Source organism: Diabrotica undecimpunctata, chromosome 3, assembly GCF_040954645.1.
Source record: "Diabrotica undecimpunctata isolate CICGRU chromosome 3, icDiaUnde3, whole genome shotgun sequence".
NCBI classification, from domain to species: Eukaryota; Metazoa; Arthropoda; class Insecta; order Coleoptera; family Chrysomelidae; genus Diabrotica; species Diabrotica undecimpunctata.
Genome location: NC_092805.1, coordinates 67225102 through 67244209, shown reverse-complemented (window position 1 = coordinate 67244209; position 19108 = coordinate 67225102). Strand labels below are relative to the sequence as shown.

The 19108-nt window shown below is 31.0% G+C and overlaps 1 protein-coding gene across 2 annotated transcripts in view; it reads right to left on the bottom strand.

The window, feature by feature from the left end:
- Positions 1–19108, bottom strand: part of NO66 (Bifunctional lysine-specific demethylase and histidyl-hydroxylase NO66) — a 132067-nt gene that overhangs the window by 66580 nt on the left and 46379 nt on the right. For both annotated transcript variants that reach the window (XM_072526038.1, XM_072526037.1), the window contains exon 3: positions 10028–10360. In XM_072526038.1, the coding sequence (XP_072382139.1) occupies positions 10028–10360 (333 nt within the window). The remainder of the gene's footprint in view (positions 1–10027; positions 10361–19108) is intronic.

Sequence of the window (19108 nt, the reverse complement as noted above, 5' to 3'; positions counted from 1 at the left end):
TGATCTAAGATCTAATACGTGTTTGTTTGTCAAAGTATTTATAACCTCACTTACTATCTTTTTAGAGCGAAAACGAAAGGTTTATAATCCTTCAATTTTTTAGTTTAACTGTTTTGTTTAATGATTTTAGTAAGCAAAAGAAACGGTGAATTATATTTGGTTAATATTACAAAAGCGATAATAAAATTTTTGTGAACTTGACTTCAAATTATTTTGTTTTTTAACACAAAGATGATTTAGAATGATATAGGCTGTTAAAAAAAAAAAGGTAAGATTATTTCTAAAGAAATTTCAAAACTTGCGTTTAACTTTATTAAAGTTCACTTTCGTCTTTCAGATAATCCCTTCTCTAAAAATTTTATGGAAATCTTCAATAACAAAGATTGCATCTTTCAGTGACGTCTTCTAATGGATTAGGGCCGCAAAACTATCAGAATTATCTCTCCAATGGTTGAGAAATATTTATAAGTACCCAAAATGAATTTTAAATGATCTTCAGTCAAAAATAAACACCAAACGGTCTCTTTATTCAGCGAGAATTCAAATGAGTGGAAAAACTCACCTTTCTGGTAGCTGTGGACCTCTTTATGATGACTGCTAACAATTCCCTTATCGGAAAATATACTGTTAATCTGCAGGCTTTGCTAAAATATAATCAGAAACGATGGTTTCTTATCGGCAAGGTAATTTGAATATACTTTGTTATAATTCAGGACTTTTTTAAGGTTTTTTAAAATACTTTTGAAAAATTGTGACTGCTGAAAAAAAATCAAAAATTTTCTTCCCCTTCGTAACTATTGATTTTCTATCTTTTATTTTTCATTGCTTACCAGATCTCCAAGCATTTTGACAATGTTTTTTAAGAGCTGACAGGATTTTTGTATATTTTTGACATTTATGATTAAAATAAAAATATTTTAAATTTTCATAAATTGTTAAATCTTGAGAATTATATTGACTTTTGAAATGAATTGAAACAAATACTAGAGAATTTAAGCATTCTTTTGACATATAATTTCTACAACAAATGATAATTTAAATATTAAAATTTTTACTAACAAATTTGACATACACCAATTTTAACATGAATTAGTTGCTTTTATTTTGCTTTTATTTAATTTTAAAGCTATCTGAAAGCATTTTTGATATTGAATCACTGAGAATTGTCTTCAGATTACCTGTCCATTAAAGATTATATCATTCTGAACTCTTATTTATGAGATATATCCTATTTCACCTCCTAACACGTTTTATTTTCCGAGCTCTATCCATGTTAACTGTATGTTTACTAACAAATTGAAACTTCTTACTTTGTGAATAAATGACTTAAATATTTTATCTGTTTTAGGACTGTTGAAGATTCTATTGACTTGTATATATTAGAATTTGGATTATAATAAAAATTGTAATTAATTAATAAATACAAATTTATGGTTTTTATTTCCACTCGATCCGAAGTGGTTTGATATTTGCTTTTTGTATCTTTATGTTGTGGCTATATTGGCTTATTCTGTAAGTATCTCTTACATAAATAATATAATATATATATAACGAACAATAACTTAAGTTTAAATCATAATCAATTTCATGATCAACAATTGTTTTTGGTTTAATTTTTTTTTATATATTTTTTTTAATTGAAAAGTGTTTATCAACCAACTATAACTCAGTGGCTATAATAACTCACGTATTAAAAGAATCTTATTTCTATTATGCTAAATTTGTTTATAATAAACCAACTGGTTTTAATTATAATAATAATAAAATTATTTTGAAAACATTAATTAAATCTGGTGATACAATATAGTCCTTATTGGTTTGTTACATGTCTGTGAATTCTGCTTATTTTTGCTTTTAGTTTCTTTCTTATTGTTGAATCTAGTTTCAACTATTAAATTAACAACAATAATACAATTGTTTGAGTTAAATATATATGTGGTATATTCAATATTGTCATTTTGTTTTATGTTCATACTATTCATAAAAAAAAAACTGTTTAGGAGCTTTAATTTCATAACAATTCTCCAAAAATTAATATTTCATATTTGACAATTTTTTTGGCAAATATCAAATATTCATTTTTCTTTGACTGGTTTTTTGCAAGTTGTGTGATTGTTTCTCTGAACGTCGACACAAGTGTATGTTTCAGTGATTTTATGAATGTGTGATGGTTAAAAACAATTAAATTTTTGATTCAGTTGCATATATATGGTATACAATTATGCTGCAGATAGTTTGAATGCTCTCTTTGAAAAAAAAATAATAATTAGTTTTGTTCTTTTAATTTTGCATGTGTAAGCTTAAGTTGCTTTAGTTTGTTTTATTAATGCATGTTTTATTTTGAATATATAAAAAAAATATAGAGTTTAAGTTTTATTTAAGCACGTGTGAGCTGCATTTTGTGGTTAGAGTGTAAGCTAGTTTGAATGTGACTTTATTATCATTCGGTTATTTTTAATAAGTTTTCGTTGAGGGTTGAGTTTATATTCTACTTTTGAATCCATTTTATAGTTGTTTTTCTTCCTTGGTTTCTTAGAGTTCTGCCATCTTCGTTTCAAATTTTTCCTCTCCAATCCTTCTTCTGTAATTCCATTCCAAGTTTTATTATTATACTGCATAATTATATCATTATAATCTTTCATAATTCATCATAATTCATATTATATTATATATCATATTCATAATCATAATATCCGCAATAATTCATATTTCATCATTTTTCATAAATAGCAGCATTATTATTATTATTATTCCATCTTCTGTATCCCATTCATGTCCTTTACAAAAAAAAATTGTTTCATTTTATAAATATAACTTAAAATTAATAATGTCTTCTTATTTCTTCACTTATTGTTCATATTTGTAAATGTCTTTTATGTTAAAAACTCCTCTAAGATACCCACTCTCAGGATATTTCAATAAATAACTATTTTCTCCATCTTCTGTTTCAACTTCATAAGGTCCCTCCAATGGTGGTAAAAGTTTGTTACAAATGTTATCTCTATAATTGCTTACCCTATGTGCTCTAATTAATACTAGTTCTCCTTTTTGAAATTTTTGGTTTGTTCTCATCTTCCTTTTGTTTTGTCTTTTCAAATATTTCTCTCCATTCTTGATGATTCTTAGTTTTACATCTTGACAAATTTGGTCATATTCAGGTTCTATTTCTATAATCCAAGGTCTTTCTGGTCTTATCCTTTTCATTAGAAATAGTGGTATCTCATTAGTCACAGTGTTTGGTAACTGATTTATGTATTGTTCTATCCTTAATAAATGTTGATCCCATACAGTGTGTTTGTTTTCTATTGATATTCTTAAAAATTTTATCACTTCTTGAATTTGTAAAGTTTTGTTTACATAATCGATGACCCTTCCATTTCTGTCCATTTCGTCTGTCCCAATCAAAATATCATGTCTCATGTTTTCTACTATTATGAATTGCATACTATATTCGGTTGTATCAAATAATACTTTTCCCACTATTCCCTTCTTTGCTTCATATAGTTTTTTGTTGTTTGCACCCACTAGATTAACCTTTGGAATTGAATAACAATATTTTTGAAAATTTAATTCATTAATAACTTTATTGTCAATTAGTGAAACTTCAGAACCCGTGTCTATTAAAATTTTAACTTGTTTTTGAAAGAATTTACCCTGAATTAAAATTAACCCTTGCAAATTTTGATTTTTTTTTTCTTCCCCAAATGTTATGAACTCCCTTGGATGCTCATAGTGACATACGGCCGCATTTAGCAGGTGCTTTATTGAAAATTTGGTGATTGTGAATCTGTTGTGTATTGTGTGTCAAAGGGTTGTGATGGTGATGATGTGTTGAGTGTTTCAATTGGTGACTCTTGTTGACTGACGTCGGTGTATGATTGATGGTGACTTAGAAAATTCACTTGTCTTTTTTGGTTATTTCTATTTATATCTTCTAGACTTCTAGTGTTATGGTTTCGATTGTTTGTGTAGTTTTGATTTGACTGTTGTTGTGAATTGTTTGTCTGATTCTGTTGAATGGCACTGTTTGAAAATGCATGATTCATATTGCCATTGGAGTTAAAGTTTCTGTTGTTATTATTGTAATTATTTCTGTTAAAATTTCCGTTGTTTTGATTATTGTAATTACCGTTTTGATACCGTCCATTATTTCCATAGTTATTGTTGTTAGTTTGATTGTTACGATTATAGTTTTGGCGATTAAAGTTCTGATTATTTTGGTTGCGGTAGTTATTATTATTATTCCTAAAGTTCGAGTTATTATAGTTGTTGTTACCATTATTTTGTCTATAGTTATTGTTAAAATTACGATGATTATTGAAATTATTGCCGTTCTGATTATTGTTTCTGCTGTAGTTATTGCTCCCATTGAAGTTGTTATTATTATTATTATTTGCTTGGTCATTGTTTTGATACATGGGGTTTCGTTGCTCATGCATCATCAAAAATTGGCACAGTTTGTCTATTTCTTTAAAGTTGTATAACATCATGATATCTTCCAATGTCCGATCAAAGTGTTGCACGATACAACCCACAATGTATTCTTCGTTAAAACCACAGTCTAAGTATTGAGCTGTGCTGTAAATTTGCATGGCGTACCGGTGGTATGACATGCTACGATTTGGGTTGTATTTGCCACTTAACAGCTCGTTTTTGATTGAACGCTGTTGTGCTTGACCCCAGAAATATTCACTGAATTTGGTCGCAAAGTCTTCCAGATCCATCAACTCATTTTCTTTGTTCGAAAACCATAGTAACGCCTCATCCGTCATCTGGTTTCTGATGAATTCTTTAAAGTCTTCGAAATTTCTGTAAGATGCATATCTGTGCCTAAGGAATTTCATGAAAGGTACTGGATGCTGCTGTTTTATTCTTCCACTAAAATAGATTTTACAATCTCTTTCGACCGTTTGTACAACCGGCCTTGCATCCAATTCCTTCTGTGTCACTTCTTTAAGAGACTCTTGTACTCTCCCAATTTCTTTCTCCATTATCTCTTTGGTCTTATTCATATTTTCATCTATTTCATCTTCTTTTTTCTTCCACTGTTCATTAATGTCTCGTCGAAATATCTCTTCCTTCTGCTCAATATGATGCTCCAGCTGTACTGCCAACACTCCCATTTGTTCGTCAATATCTTCGAACTTTTTTTGGTTATTTTGTTGTTCTAGCTTCAAATTTTGTTCCATTAATTCAATCTTTTTATTTTGAGTTTCATTATTCTTTTCCAGCTGTGCCGATAACACTTCCATTTGTTCTTTGCACTGCTCTTCCATCTTGGCCATTTCTAGGGTTAACTCTTCTTTTACTTCTTCTATCTTCTTTCCCAACTTATCCTCAACCTGTTGTGCCATCTGTTGTATTTTGTCATCAAAATTTTGTGTTATTTCCCGTTTTATTTCTTTTTTTGTATCTTCAAGTTCTTTTGTCATATGTTGTTTATTTTCTTCTGCTTTCTGGTTTATATTTTGCTCAGTTTTTTTTATTTCCTGTAACAAAATTGCCATCATCTTGTGAAAGTCCAATTCATCCTTCTTTACGGGCTGAGCTTGGTCTCCACTTGCCATTTGCCTTTCCATTTGTGCTTCTTCTGGCTGTCTTTTCTCCTCCATTGTCTCCTGTACTTCTTCAGTCTCTTTAATTTGTTCTTCGGTTCTGTCTGTCACTTCCTGTTCTTCTTCTACGTTCTTATGTGATCTAGTCTTTCTTTTGTCCATGTTTATTTTTATTTAATTTCAATTCACTCAATAAACTTATTATCTACACAAATTATACTCTTAACACCCTGTATATTATGTTATTAAATGTTTAAGGTACACCACTGGTTAATACTTTGTTATAATGCACTACCTGTCACCGTCCAAATACACAGCCACACGTTGGGCTCGCCAAATTGTTATGATATGTGAATTCGATGCAAGAAAACTACAAGTTGCTCTTATTTACCGGCTAGCTTTATGAAGATAAAAATAATTTTTTTTAAGTTGATTAATTTGTAATATTGTTAAATTTAGAAATGCTTTTAATAAAAATTATTGAACGCCTGAAAATAAAAAAAATTTGACAAACATTTATTCTACTCACCTTGTATTCTCTAAATCTGTATTTTGAATTTAAATTTTTTTTACTTATTTGTCTTAGAACATGCAGACTCTTAACTCAAGCGAGTTCTGTGACCTGTACTGCTTGATAAAGCTATATAAAATTATATAAAGCAAAAATCAACACACAAGAAGTTTTATTTTTAATGTACTGTGCAATTATTCACAAGTGATCAATTAAATATTACTCAACGATATCTTGTATAATATATAAAAAAAATTATTTAAGATTCTTCCAATAAATAAGCCAATACTTAACCGTTTAATAATATGAATGGATTTAGATTTATGACGTAATACAATATTGAAGTAAGTATATGAAATTAGTGTTTTGTGAAGTTGCAACAAGAAATACTTGATCTAAGATCTAATACGTGTTTGTTTGTCAAAGTATTTATAACCTCACTTACTATCTTTTTAGAGCGAAAACAAAGGTTTATAATCCTTCAATTTTTTAGTTTAACTGTTTTGTTTAATGATTTTAGTAAGCAAAAGAAACGGTGAATTATATTTGGTTAATATTACAAAAGCGATAATAAAATTTTTGTGAACTTGACTTCAAATTATTTTGTTTTTTAACACAAAGATGATTTAGAATGATATAGGCTGTTAAAAAAAAAAGGTAAGATTATTTCTAAAGAAATTTCAAAACTTGCGTTTAACTTTATTAAAGTTCACTTTCGTCTTTCAGATAATCCCTTCTCTAAAAATTTTATGGAAATCTTCAATAACAAAGATTGCATCTTTCAGTGACGTCTTCTAATGGATTAGGGCCGCAAAACTATCAGAATTATCTCTCCAATGGTTGAGAAATATTTATAAGTACCCAAAATGAATTTTAAATGATCTTCAGTCAAAAATAAACACCAAACGGTCTCTTTATTCAGCGAGAATTCAAATGAGTGGAAAAACTCACCTTTCTGGTAGCTGTGGACCTCTTTATGATGACTGCTAACAATTCCCTTATCGGAAAATATACTGTTAATCTGCAGGCTTTGCTAAAATATAATCAGAAACGATGGTTTCTTATCGGCAAGGTAATTTGAATATACTTTGTTATAATTCAGGACTTTTTTAAGGTTTTTTAAAATACTTTTGAAAAATTGTGACTGCTGAAAAAAAATCAAAAATTTTCTTCCCCTTCGTAACTATTGATTTTCTATCTTTTATTTTTCATTGCTTACCAGATCTCCAAGCATTTTGACAATGTTTTTTAAGATCTGACAGGATTTTTGTATATTTTTGACATTTATGATTAAAATAAAAATATTTTAAATTTTCATAAATTGTTAAATCTTGAGAATTATATTGACTTTTGAAATGAATTGAAACAAATACTAGAGAATTTAAGCATTCTTTTGACATATAATTTCTACAACAAATGATAATTTAAATATTAAAATTTTTACTAACAAATTTGACATACACCAATTTTAACATGAATTAGTTGCTTTTATTTTGCTTTTATTTAATTTTAAAGCTATCTGAAAGCATTTTTGATATTGAATCACTGAGAATTGTCTTCAGATTACCTGTCCATTAAAGATTATATCATTCTGAACTCTTATTTATGAGATATATCCTATTTCACCTCCTAACACGTTTTATTTTCCGAGCTCTATCCATGTTAACTGTATGTTTACTAACAAATTGAAACTTCTTACTTTGTGAATAAATGACTTAAATATTTTATCTGTTTTAGGACTGTTGAAGATTCTATTGACTTGTATATATTAGAATTTGGATTATAATAAAAATTGTAATTAATTAATAAATACAAATTTATGGTTTTTATTTCCACTCGATCCGAAGTGGTTTGATATTTGCTTTTTGTATCTTTATGTTGTGGCTATATTGGCTTATTCTGTAAGTATCTCTTACATAAATAATATAATATATATATAACGAACAATAACTTAAGTTTAAATCATAATCAATTTCATGATCAACAATTGTTTTTGGTTTAATTTTTTTTTATATATTTTTTTTTAATTGAAAAGTGTTTATCAACCAACTATAACTCAGTGGCTATAATAACTCACGTATTAAAAGAATCTTATTTCTATTATGCTAAATTTGTTTATAATAAACCAACTGGTTTTAATTATAATAATAATAAAATTATTTTGAAAACATTAATTAAATCTGGTGATACAATATAGTCCTTATTGGTTTGTTACATGTCTGTGAATTCTGCTTATTTTTGCTTTTAGTTTCTTTCTTATTGTTGAATCTAGTTTCAACTATTAAATTAACAACAATAATACAATTGTTTGAGTTAAATATATATGTGGTATATTCAATATTGTCATTTTGTTTTATGTTCATACTATTCATAAAAAAAAAACTGTTTAGGAGCTTTAATTTCATAACAATATATATATATATATATATATATATATATATATATATATATATATATATATATATATATTAATAATTCCCATTAAGGATATTGAATAATATTCAAAGTCCATTTGAAACAATTTATAAGCAATATTAATGTTGCGTTCTGCACATACGATGACCTCAATATAACAATTGGGGTCATCCTGAAGGGGGAGAGAAGATATTTTGTTCAATCTAGAACACGCTGGTTTCCCCCTTTTCAGATTGGGTATGTATATTAAAAGAATAGAAATGAAATGAAACCAGTGGACTGTATAAAACTCTATTTTAACACGAAGTAAAAGCAATCATAAATATACATAACCCAATATACCTACAATTATAAATAAAGAAGAATATAAACTTAAAAGAAGAAGAATATATGTAGTACAAACTTACACACAAAAAGAGAACCATAAACAAAACAAAACTGTCGATTGTATATATATACCACGTTATAGATAGAAATAATATACAACAAATAAAAAATATGAATATATATGTCATATAAAAACAAATTATTAAACTCAATGCAAAAGTATACTCATAATACACATTATGAGTTAATATTAGGTAATAAAATACACAACACTGTGATATATATACAAAAAGAATAGTGAAATTATTATAATATAAAAAATATACAAATCTACATAAAGGTAATGAAATGTTCTCAATCAAGTTCAATCGCGATCGCGGCACAACAGATAAAAGTTCGAAGCAAATATGACATCTATATACCAAGTAAACGTACTTGATATATGCAGCAACAAAATTATGGTGTATTGTAGCTTACCCCATAAATCACAGCACCAACCGCTATTACCAACGTCTTCATCGACGTACACCAGGAACCACAAAATTTCTAATTTCAACTTTTCTGCATCAAACCGACTTCCTCGGTCAAAGGACCGCTGGCAAGTGTCTTAAGGTACCCTTAACCCAAACGCACACACATGTGTGTGGTTTGAGAGATAAAACTCGACTCTGATTTTGACTGCAATGAAGTGTCTCGACGCGCTGATCTTAACTTCAAAAACACATATTCTTATCTGGCATATGGAACTCGCCCTTATCTCGCAGATGGCTTGTCTTGGAATGTTTAGCCCTTAAAACTGCTGTGCCCTTGTACACGCAAATCTCGTTTAAATATACTACGGGGAGAATCAAAACTAACACAAAAAAGTCTGTTCATATTACAAATGTTTATATATCGTTGCGAAACTGCAACAATTAAAAAGTTTTTAACATTATTTATCAAGTAATTTAAATACATATTTGGCACTGTAATGAAAACTCACAAAAAAGGCCATTCAAAGTTGAATATATTTGCATGTGTGCAATTGATGAATTATTTTCAAAAGTTCTGTAGCATATGGAAATCGTGCAAAATGTGTTAACATAAAAGTCTAATTATTTAGAGTTCACAACCCCACTAATATGCGGATGCGTATGTGTGTGCGTGAATAACAAATGATTGTTTTTTTTTTTACCAAACGACGATACGACTTTTTCAAATATAGTGTAATATAAATTACCTGGGTTTATACAATTTCCAATGTTTTCTTCCTTCTAACTGTATAACAAAAGCTTCAATATCATCATAATGTGGAGCAAAACCCTGACTGTTTGGTGGTGTCAAATAAATATTCGCTCCTACTAAAGTGCCAAAGTACTCCTGTAATGTTGATACCAATAAATGAACTCTTTGATCATACGTCTGAGGATTTAGAAGTCTTATACTACAACCATTTGCATAATAATCATATAAAGCAGACGCAACTACCTTTCCTTCTTCGTTGTGAACTTCTTTTAATCCATTTTCATATGAAACAACATCAACGTTTTTGGTGTAGTATAAAGGAAATTTCCTAAAAACGTAAATGTAAAATAATTAATCTAACAAAATTGGGAGTGATATTTTTTAACCATCATATTAAATAATATATTTTACATATTTAATAAATAATTTAAAGATTAACAAATCTACTAACATACTTTTTCTTGTTCTTTTTTGGCTTTATATCCTATTATTACACATTTGAGTGGACAATGTACCGGGTTTCTCATATTTTGACCCCCACTTATTTTCCTTAATTTCGGGAATACAAAAAAAAGTTTCAAATAAAAGTTGTATTATTTTATCTGTACCGACCAACAATGTAGCAACAGACCAAATTTTATATACAGGGAGTGTCCAATAAAATGCATCTTCAATATTTCAAATGGGACATGTATTTTTTTTATAGTTTTGAGTAGCCCTGCATTTCCTGATTACCAATATATAATATTGTGTAGCATTAGTTTTGCTCTTTAATGGCATATGGTACTACAAAAGGGTAACCATAGGTGGCTATGCAACTGACATTTCAAAACGAAACAATTATTAATTTAATATAAACTGTCAGTCCTCATACCGAAATGGGTTATACTGCAGATGAAAAAGTAGATATATTCTCAATTTATGTAAAAAATAATAAAAACAAGAAGAGAATATAGGCTGATTTATCCAGATCGACAGACTCCTTCTGCAAATACATTTTTATATAATTATCTTCATGTCATAAATGAAAAAATGTTTGAACGGAAGAAACGTACTAACGTAGAAAAAATCGTAGGAAATGATGATGAAGATCTTAATACTTTGCTTTACTTTGAAGATAAAAATTAAATACTTAAATAATAGATTAAATCCATAATAACATTTTTATTTAAGAAAATTCCAAAACTAGTCTAAACAATGCTAGCCGTGCCACGATACATAGAGTTTTATTAAGGGACCCTTAAGCTACCGGGGACAAATGAGCGGAATCCAATTTAAGCTTCGTAATATTTTTTCACCCATTTTTCACTAATTTATTACCACCCTAATAATTTTTCACCGCAAAACCAACCTTAAGGGGAGCGATTTTACTGGCTTACGGTTAAAACTAGAACAATTCCAAAAAAAAATATTTATGATATACCACAGTGATCTTCTAGATTTTTATGAATTTATTACCACACTGGTAATTATTCACCCATCAACTACTCCTTATGAGAAGTCAGTAATTCTGTTGGGTTATTATTTAAGGTGATAAAAAATCTATTTTTATAATTTTACTGTACTCCTCTTGTAACTGAAAGTATAAATTGCTTGCCAGGTTTTTACTGAATTTTATTCACCCTCATGTTTGACGCTTAAGCCACAATTAATGGAAAAGATTCAACAAGCTACACATTCACTCTAGCTAAATGCGAAATCTTTTTGGAAATACAAAAGTGCTCTGATAGATTTTTACTATATTTTTACCAGCCTAGTCATCGTTTGCGGTAGCGGGTGGGTACTTTTCACGATCCCGGTGGAAAGAGACCTACTTCAGGGATTAGCGACCCTGCCCACGATAGCTCATGATATTCCACCATCCCACACCGTGGAATCTCATGTCCCATAACCTTTATCCTACACCCTCCATATGTATCCCTCCTAGTCCTCAACCCTGGTGAAGGGCAGCAGCGATCACCACTACCAACACAAGGCGCAAAAGAAATTATCTTGGACCGGCTTGTTATTGGAATTCCACAGGCATGACTAGGACAGTTTGAATGGCTGTTGTACTGCGGTGTTGAAAGTAACGGGATACCACAACACTACCTTTTTCCCAGGATAACTCATCTCATTATGGCAGAACAAAACAAAACAATGGCCCTCAGTCCCGGGCAGGCCTTAGATGGTCAGAGGGTGCGAAGAATCTCCCGGTGCCAAATAGATGATATCCAACGAATTTCAACATGGAATGTTAATAGTCTTTACGAACCAGGAAAACTACACAACCTTATAAAGGAAATGAATCGACTGAAAATAAATATAATGGGAGTCAGTGAAGTCCGATTAACTGGATCTGGACAGTTTACGAAAGATAAAATTACTATGTATTACTCGTGTAGTGACCCAACAGATAGACATCACCGACATGGAGTGGCTATTGCTCTTGACAAGAAGACCAGTAAATCGGTGACAGATTTTGTTCCAATTTCCGAACGAGTCATGTTGATCAAAATGACAGGCAAACCAGTAAACATAAATGTGACACAAGCATATGCACCAACAGCAGATAAGTCAGAAGAAGAAATAACTAAGTTCTATAAAGATCTGGAAAAAGCAATAAGACTAACAAAGAAAGAGGACATAAACATAATAATGGGTGACTTTAACGCCAAGGTGGGTAAAGGAAGATATGAAGACATAATTGGAGAGTACGGCCTTGGAGTTAGAAATGAAAGAGGCGACCTGCTGTGTGAATTCTGCCAGGAGAACGGTTTTGTCGTCATGAACACATGGTTTCAGCTCCCACCTCGTAAGTTATATACTTGGAAATCACCAGGAGACCGTCCAAACCGAATAATTAGAAACCAAATTGACTACGTTTTAATAAACAGAAGATTTCGTAACGCTATCAAAAGAATCGCAGCATATCCAGGTGCTGATATTGCATCCGATCATAATCCGCTAATAGCAGATGTGAGGTTAAAACTAGCAAAAATTAAGAGAACAAATACAAACACCAGCACGCCTATAAATACAAGAGAACTGATGAGAGACGAAAATCTGAAGAAGAGTTATGCAAATCAAATTAATGAAAGAATGCGAATAATAGAACAAAATGATGATATCGAAGAGATGGTCAATGATATTAAAGGAACGATTCTGGCAGTAAACAGGGAAGTTAAAACACATATCAGGAAGAGAAAGCATAACGAATGGATGACGGACGAAATTATGGATCTAATGGAAAAGTGAAGGCAACATAAACAACAACGTAATCAAGACAAATACAAACAGATACACAAAGAAATTCGCCAGAAAATTAAGAAAGCAAAAGAACGTTGGATGGTGGAAAGGTGCAACGAAATAGAACAATTGCAGGAAAAAGGAGATAGTTTTGGACTACATAAGAAGATCAAAGAAATATCGAATATACACAAAAGCCACCACAGAACAAGAATACGCAACGACAGAAACGAATACATAGAGTCAGAAGAGGAGATAGCAATGGCGTGGAAAGAATACGCAGAAAGACTTTTTAATGACGAAAGACCAACACAACCAACGCGCAAACTTCCTTCCGAAAACTTATCAGGGCCATCAATAATGCGAAGTGAAATAGAATATGCAGTTAGAACCACAAATATGCATAAAGCAACAGGTCCAGATGAAATTAATATAGAAGCAATAAAACTACTAGACGAGGAGAATATCGAAATCTTGGTAAAGCTGTTCAATAAAATTTATGATACTGGTTACATTCCGCGAGAATGGCTGCAGTCATCCTTTGTGATGATCCCAAAAACAGCTAATGCCACAAAATGCAATGAACACCGCTTAATCAGTTTAATGAGTCACTTGCTGAAACTCTTCCTTAGGATATTACACTCAAGAATGTACAAGATACTAGAAGAACTTAGCGGGTCAACACAATTCGGTTTTAAGGGAGGACTAGGAACAAGAGAGGCAATTTTATGTTTGAACACTTTAATACAAAACTGTTTAGATCAACGAAAAGATGTCTACCTCACCTTCATCGACTACGAGAAGACATTTGACAACGTTAAACATGATATCATGATGGAACTACTACATAGGGCCAATATTGACCAGAAGGAGATCAGAATTATTCAGAATCTATACTGGAACCAAATGGCAAAGGTGAGGATTGATCAAGACCAATATACGGATGAATTTGAAATCCGGAAAGGTGTCCGCCAAGGCTGCATACTCTCTCCGATGCTTTTTAATTTATATGTTGAAAATATATTTGCGGAAGCATTAGAAGACACGGAATTAGGCATTAAGGTGAACGGCATACCAATTAGCAACCTATGCTATGCGGACGACACAGTGATTATAACTGATAAATTGGAAGATCAGCAGTTATTACTTGATAGGGTGAATAGCATAGGTAAAAAATATGGCCTCAAAATCAACATTTTGAAAACGAAATATATGGTCATTAGCAGAAACCCTCCAGAAAACCCGATAATATGCATAGGTGACAATCGCATAAAAGGCGTGAAAACTTTTAAATACCTTGGCACCACAATCAATGACCAATCGGATCCACAACAAGAGATAAAAACCCGAATACAAATGGCAAGACAAGCTTTTGTGAAATTCAGACCGCTCCTATGTAATCAAAACCTAAATTTCGAAATACGCTACAGAATGGTCAAGTGCTACATATGGTCCATCTTGCTTTATGGCATGGAAACGTGGACTTTGAAAAAAACATCTATCAACGAACTTGAAGCATTTGAAATGTGGTCATTAAGAAGAATGATGCGCATACCTTGGGTGAATAGAGTTCGAAACGATGTCGTCCTTAAGAGAGCCGGCGTGGAAAGAGAACTCTTTAAATTAATTAAAAAACGCAAGATTGGTTACCTTGGGCACATATTGAGAGGAGCAAAATATGAAATACCACAGTTAATCCTACAAGGGAAGATCGAAGGTAGGAGAGGAGCCGGCCGCAAACAATTATCCTGGTTAAGAAATATTAAAGAATGGACAGGAATACACAATACAGGCGAGCTGTGTCACGCCGCCAAGAACAGAATTCTAGTAATGAGATAGTCGCCTACGCACTTTGGTGTATGGCATGTTAAGAAGAAGAAGAAGTCATTGTTTTCGTAACTACCCTAATTAAAAGCATTCTGAAATGTTATTCTGTGCTAATTATTTTTTAAATGTTTAAATATTGAAAATATGAAAATACTTTATTACAAAAATTATAAATTTTAACTGTTTTAAAAAATTTACTCTGATTATAATAGTGAGTACATGGCTAAGAGAAATCGAATCGTGAGCCCCTTTTATGAATATAAAATAACTAAAATCAAGTTAAGTTTTAGTAAATACGAGTACAATGGAATTGTTATATTTCTCACCAGGTAAGAAATATTAAAATTAAAATATTTTTATTGTGTCTATTACATTAATTACCTAATTGTAAAGTAGGGTCGGTACACCTTGCGCACCTATTGCTAAAAGATTAAAAGATTTGTATTTATGGGGTTCATCCATAGACCTGAGCTAAGTGTACCGCCAATCAAGGAGTGGGGGCTGAAGTCTTAATCGGATTTTAGATTGATACCGCCTTCTTCACTATTATTTAACTTTGGCAATAAATTGCAAATATAGCGCCTCTTTACTGTCCCTGAGTGTGTTTTATGCTTAGTACAACAGTTTTTGAGTAATTTTTAATAGTAAACACCAGTGCACAAAGTGCACATTCATATACGCACGATCACGTCTATTTTAACTCTTGAAACGTGCAATTTTTTTATACCGGACGAAAAAGTACGGTCCAACTTTATGCCCCCAACATTGGAACATAAAGTGCGGAATTTATGCCCAGTGTGTTAGGTGAAAAATATGAAGATAGCAAAAAATAGTAAAAGGTTGAAGTAAAAGTACAATATAAGAAAAATATTAAAAATACCTTTTAAAATTTTGTTTTGTCAGTTCAAAATTCAACGTAGCAGAATTATTGGCTTTTTATAGAGGGGTAAACGATTGTGAAGGTGGTAAATGAATTGCAAAAGCTTTGTAGTATACAGTGGTATTTAAAAATTACTTTTTTTATTTTAACCTAAGCTACCACGGGTTAGTTGAGAGGCGAAAAATTAGTAAAAATCGAGCAGAATCATGTGGTATTTCAAAATTTTTATTTGAATTAGCTAGCTTAATATTCGAGCTTCCGCTTAATAGCTTAATATTAACTCCCCATAAGGAAAGAAGTGAAAAATTAATAGGGTGGTAATAAATTTGTAAAAACCTATCAAAACACTGTGGTACTTCACAAATATATATATTTCTTAATTCTGCTGGCTCGAATATTTAGCTAACGGGAACGTTTGCAAATAAAATTGCTTTAGGGGTGAAAAATTATCAGGGTGGTGAAAGTCTAGCAAAAACTTAAAAGAAAACATTTTTAATTTAAATTATACGTCAAGTAAAGTTGAATATAAAAAAAAAATTCGCCTTAAATTTTAACCTAACAGAAATATTGATTGATAGAGTACAGTAAAATTGTAAAAATAGATTTCTCATCACCTTAAATTTTAACCTTTTTTTTGGAATGAGGTGGAAAGGTTCGAAACCGTCTAGGGAAGGTGTCAATAGTACTGTTGAATTCAACCAGAAAGGCAGGACCACACGAGAACGGCATAGAGTTCACATGGAAAACCGGGCCCCCATCGTGCGCCCCTGTCAGGTCGCCTACCAGCTAAAACCACCCCCTCTTTGACGCTGAATATCCCCGGACGAGTTCATTAGAGAACGAAACATGGGGACATCCCGCGCAGTCTGGAAGGGTGTTCTTGCAGAAGGTCTAGGGCTTGTCCTACAATGTATACCTAATAACGGCACACATCTAGGGGAGGGTCTGGTTCCTTTTCGGAAGGAAAAGGGAGAAAGGGGTTCGAAAAACTGACGTTATTATAGAATTAAGAAGAAGAAGAAGATGTAACAAAGAGAAAAGTCTGCACCTTTAGTGTCTCTGGTTACCTGAGGGTAGTTAGTTGGGGTTAGTTGAGGGTGAAAAATTACTAGGGTAGTAATAAATTCGTAAAAACCTAACAGAACAGGTATTTCAAAAATAATTTTTATTAATTCAACTGGCTCGAATATTAAGCTAGCAAGAACGTTTCCAAGTAAGATTGGTTTATTGGTGAAAAATTATGGTGGTAATCAAAGTTTAGTCTAAACTTAAGAGAACAGTTTTTTATTTCAGTTATAATTAAGTGAGAGTAAAATTGAAAAAGAATAGTTTTTCACCTTAAATATTAAACTAACAGAATTATTGGCTTTAGAACCCTGTGGTATTTCAAAAATATATCTTTTTCTAATTTCGCTGGCTCAAATATTAAGGTAGCAGGAACGTTTCCAACTAAGATTGGTTTAGGGGTGCAAGATTATCAGGGTGGTTAAAGTTTAGTAAACATTTAAAAAATAGTTTTTTTATTTTAGTTATAAGTAAAGGAGAATGAATTTGAAAAAAATAAAGAATTTTTTAATTTCCCCTTAAATTTTAATCTAACCAAATTATTGACTTTCCATAAGGGGTAGTTAAAGGGTGAAATATAATATAGGGTGATAAATTCATAAAAACCTAGCAGAGCACTGTGGTATATCATAAATATTTTTTTTTAATTCTACTAGTTTTAACCGTAAGCTAGCAAAATCGCTCCCCTTAAGGGTGGTTTGATGGTGAAAAATTATTAGGGTGGTAATAAATTAGTGAAAAATGGGTAAAAAAATATGCCATCGGCAAAAAGTTTTTTTCTGAATTCTGCTAGCTTGAACCTTAAGCCAACAGAATCGCTCCCATTAAGGGTAGTTTGGTGGTGAAAAATTATTAGGGTGGTAATAAATTAGTGAAAAATGGGTAAAAAAATATGCCATCGGCAAAAAGTTTTTTTCTGAATTCTGCTAGCTTGAACCTTAAGCCAGCAGGATCGCTCCCCTTAAGGTTGGTTTGGTGGTGAAAAATTATTAAGGTGGTAATAAATTAGTGAAAAATGAGTGAAAAAATATTACGTAGGTTAAATTGGATTCCGCTCATTTGTCCCTGCTAGCTTAAGGGTACTTTTTAAAAAAGCATAACTATAAGCCGTACAAAATATTACCGGTACAAGAACTTACAACCGATGTTCATAAGAGAAAACGTTTACAGTTCTGTCAAGACATGCTTACAAATTTGAACATTGATCCTAATTATTTTTATAACATTTTATGGATAGATGAATCCAATTTTTCAACTTCAGGCATTTTTAATAGAAGAAATAGGTATTCGTTGGAACAGAAAAATAGTAGAAAAAGTAAAATTAAGTAAATAAAAAAGTCAGGAAGAAAATCAATAAATGTGTGGTGCGGAATATTTCAAAACAAAATAGTTGGACCATTGTTTTATGATAAATTAACTGAGGAATCATATTTGGACACAGTCAATACAGAAGTGGATGAGTTATTAAATCAAAATTATACACAAAATCAATTAAATACTATGATATGGCAACAAGATGGAGCACCGTCACATAATGTTGTAGCCGTTCAAGAACATTTAAATAATCAATTTAATATGTGGATCGGAAATAAGGGTACCATTATATGGCCACCAAATAGTCCCGACTTAACACCATGTGATAGCTTTTTATGGGGGTTTTTAAAAGAAAAAGTGTATTTTGATTCAAATACAAATATTAACACTATCACGACAAAAATTCGCGCGGAAATTGAAAATTTAAAAGGTCATAATAACAAAATATCTGACGCATTAGAGAATTTAAGACGAAGATATTACTTGTACATTGATAACAATGGAGGACCCTTGGAGCATCTATTGTAATATTAAATATAGTATTGTATCTTAAATGTAGTATTGTAAGTCATTAATTTTGTTGACTTTCTAAATATTTTCTTTATCTTAGTATAGTATAGCAGTACCATACGCCATTATAGAACAAAACTAATGTTACACTATGTTACATATTATATAAAACTATAAAAAAATACAGGGTGTCCCATTTGAAATATTGAAGATGCATTTTATTGGGCGCTCCCTGTATACAAAATTTGGTCT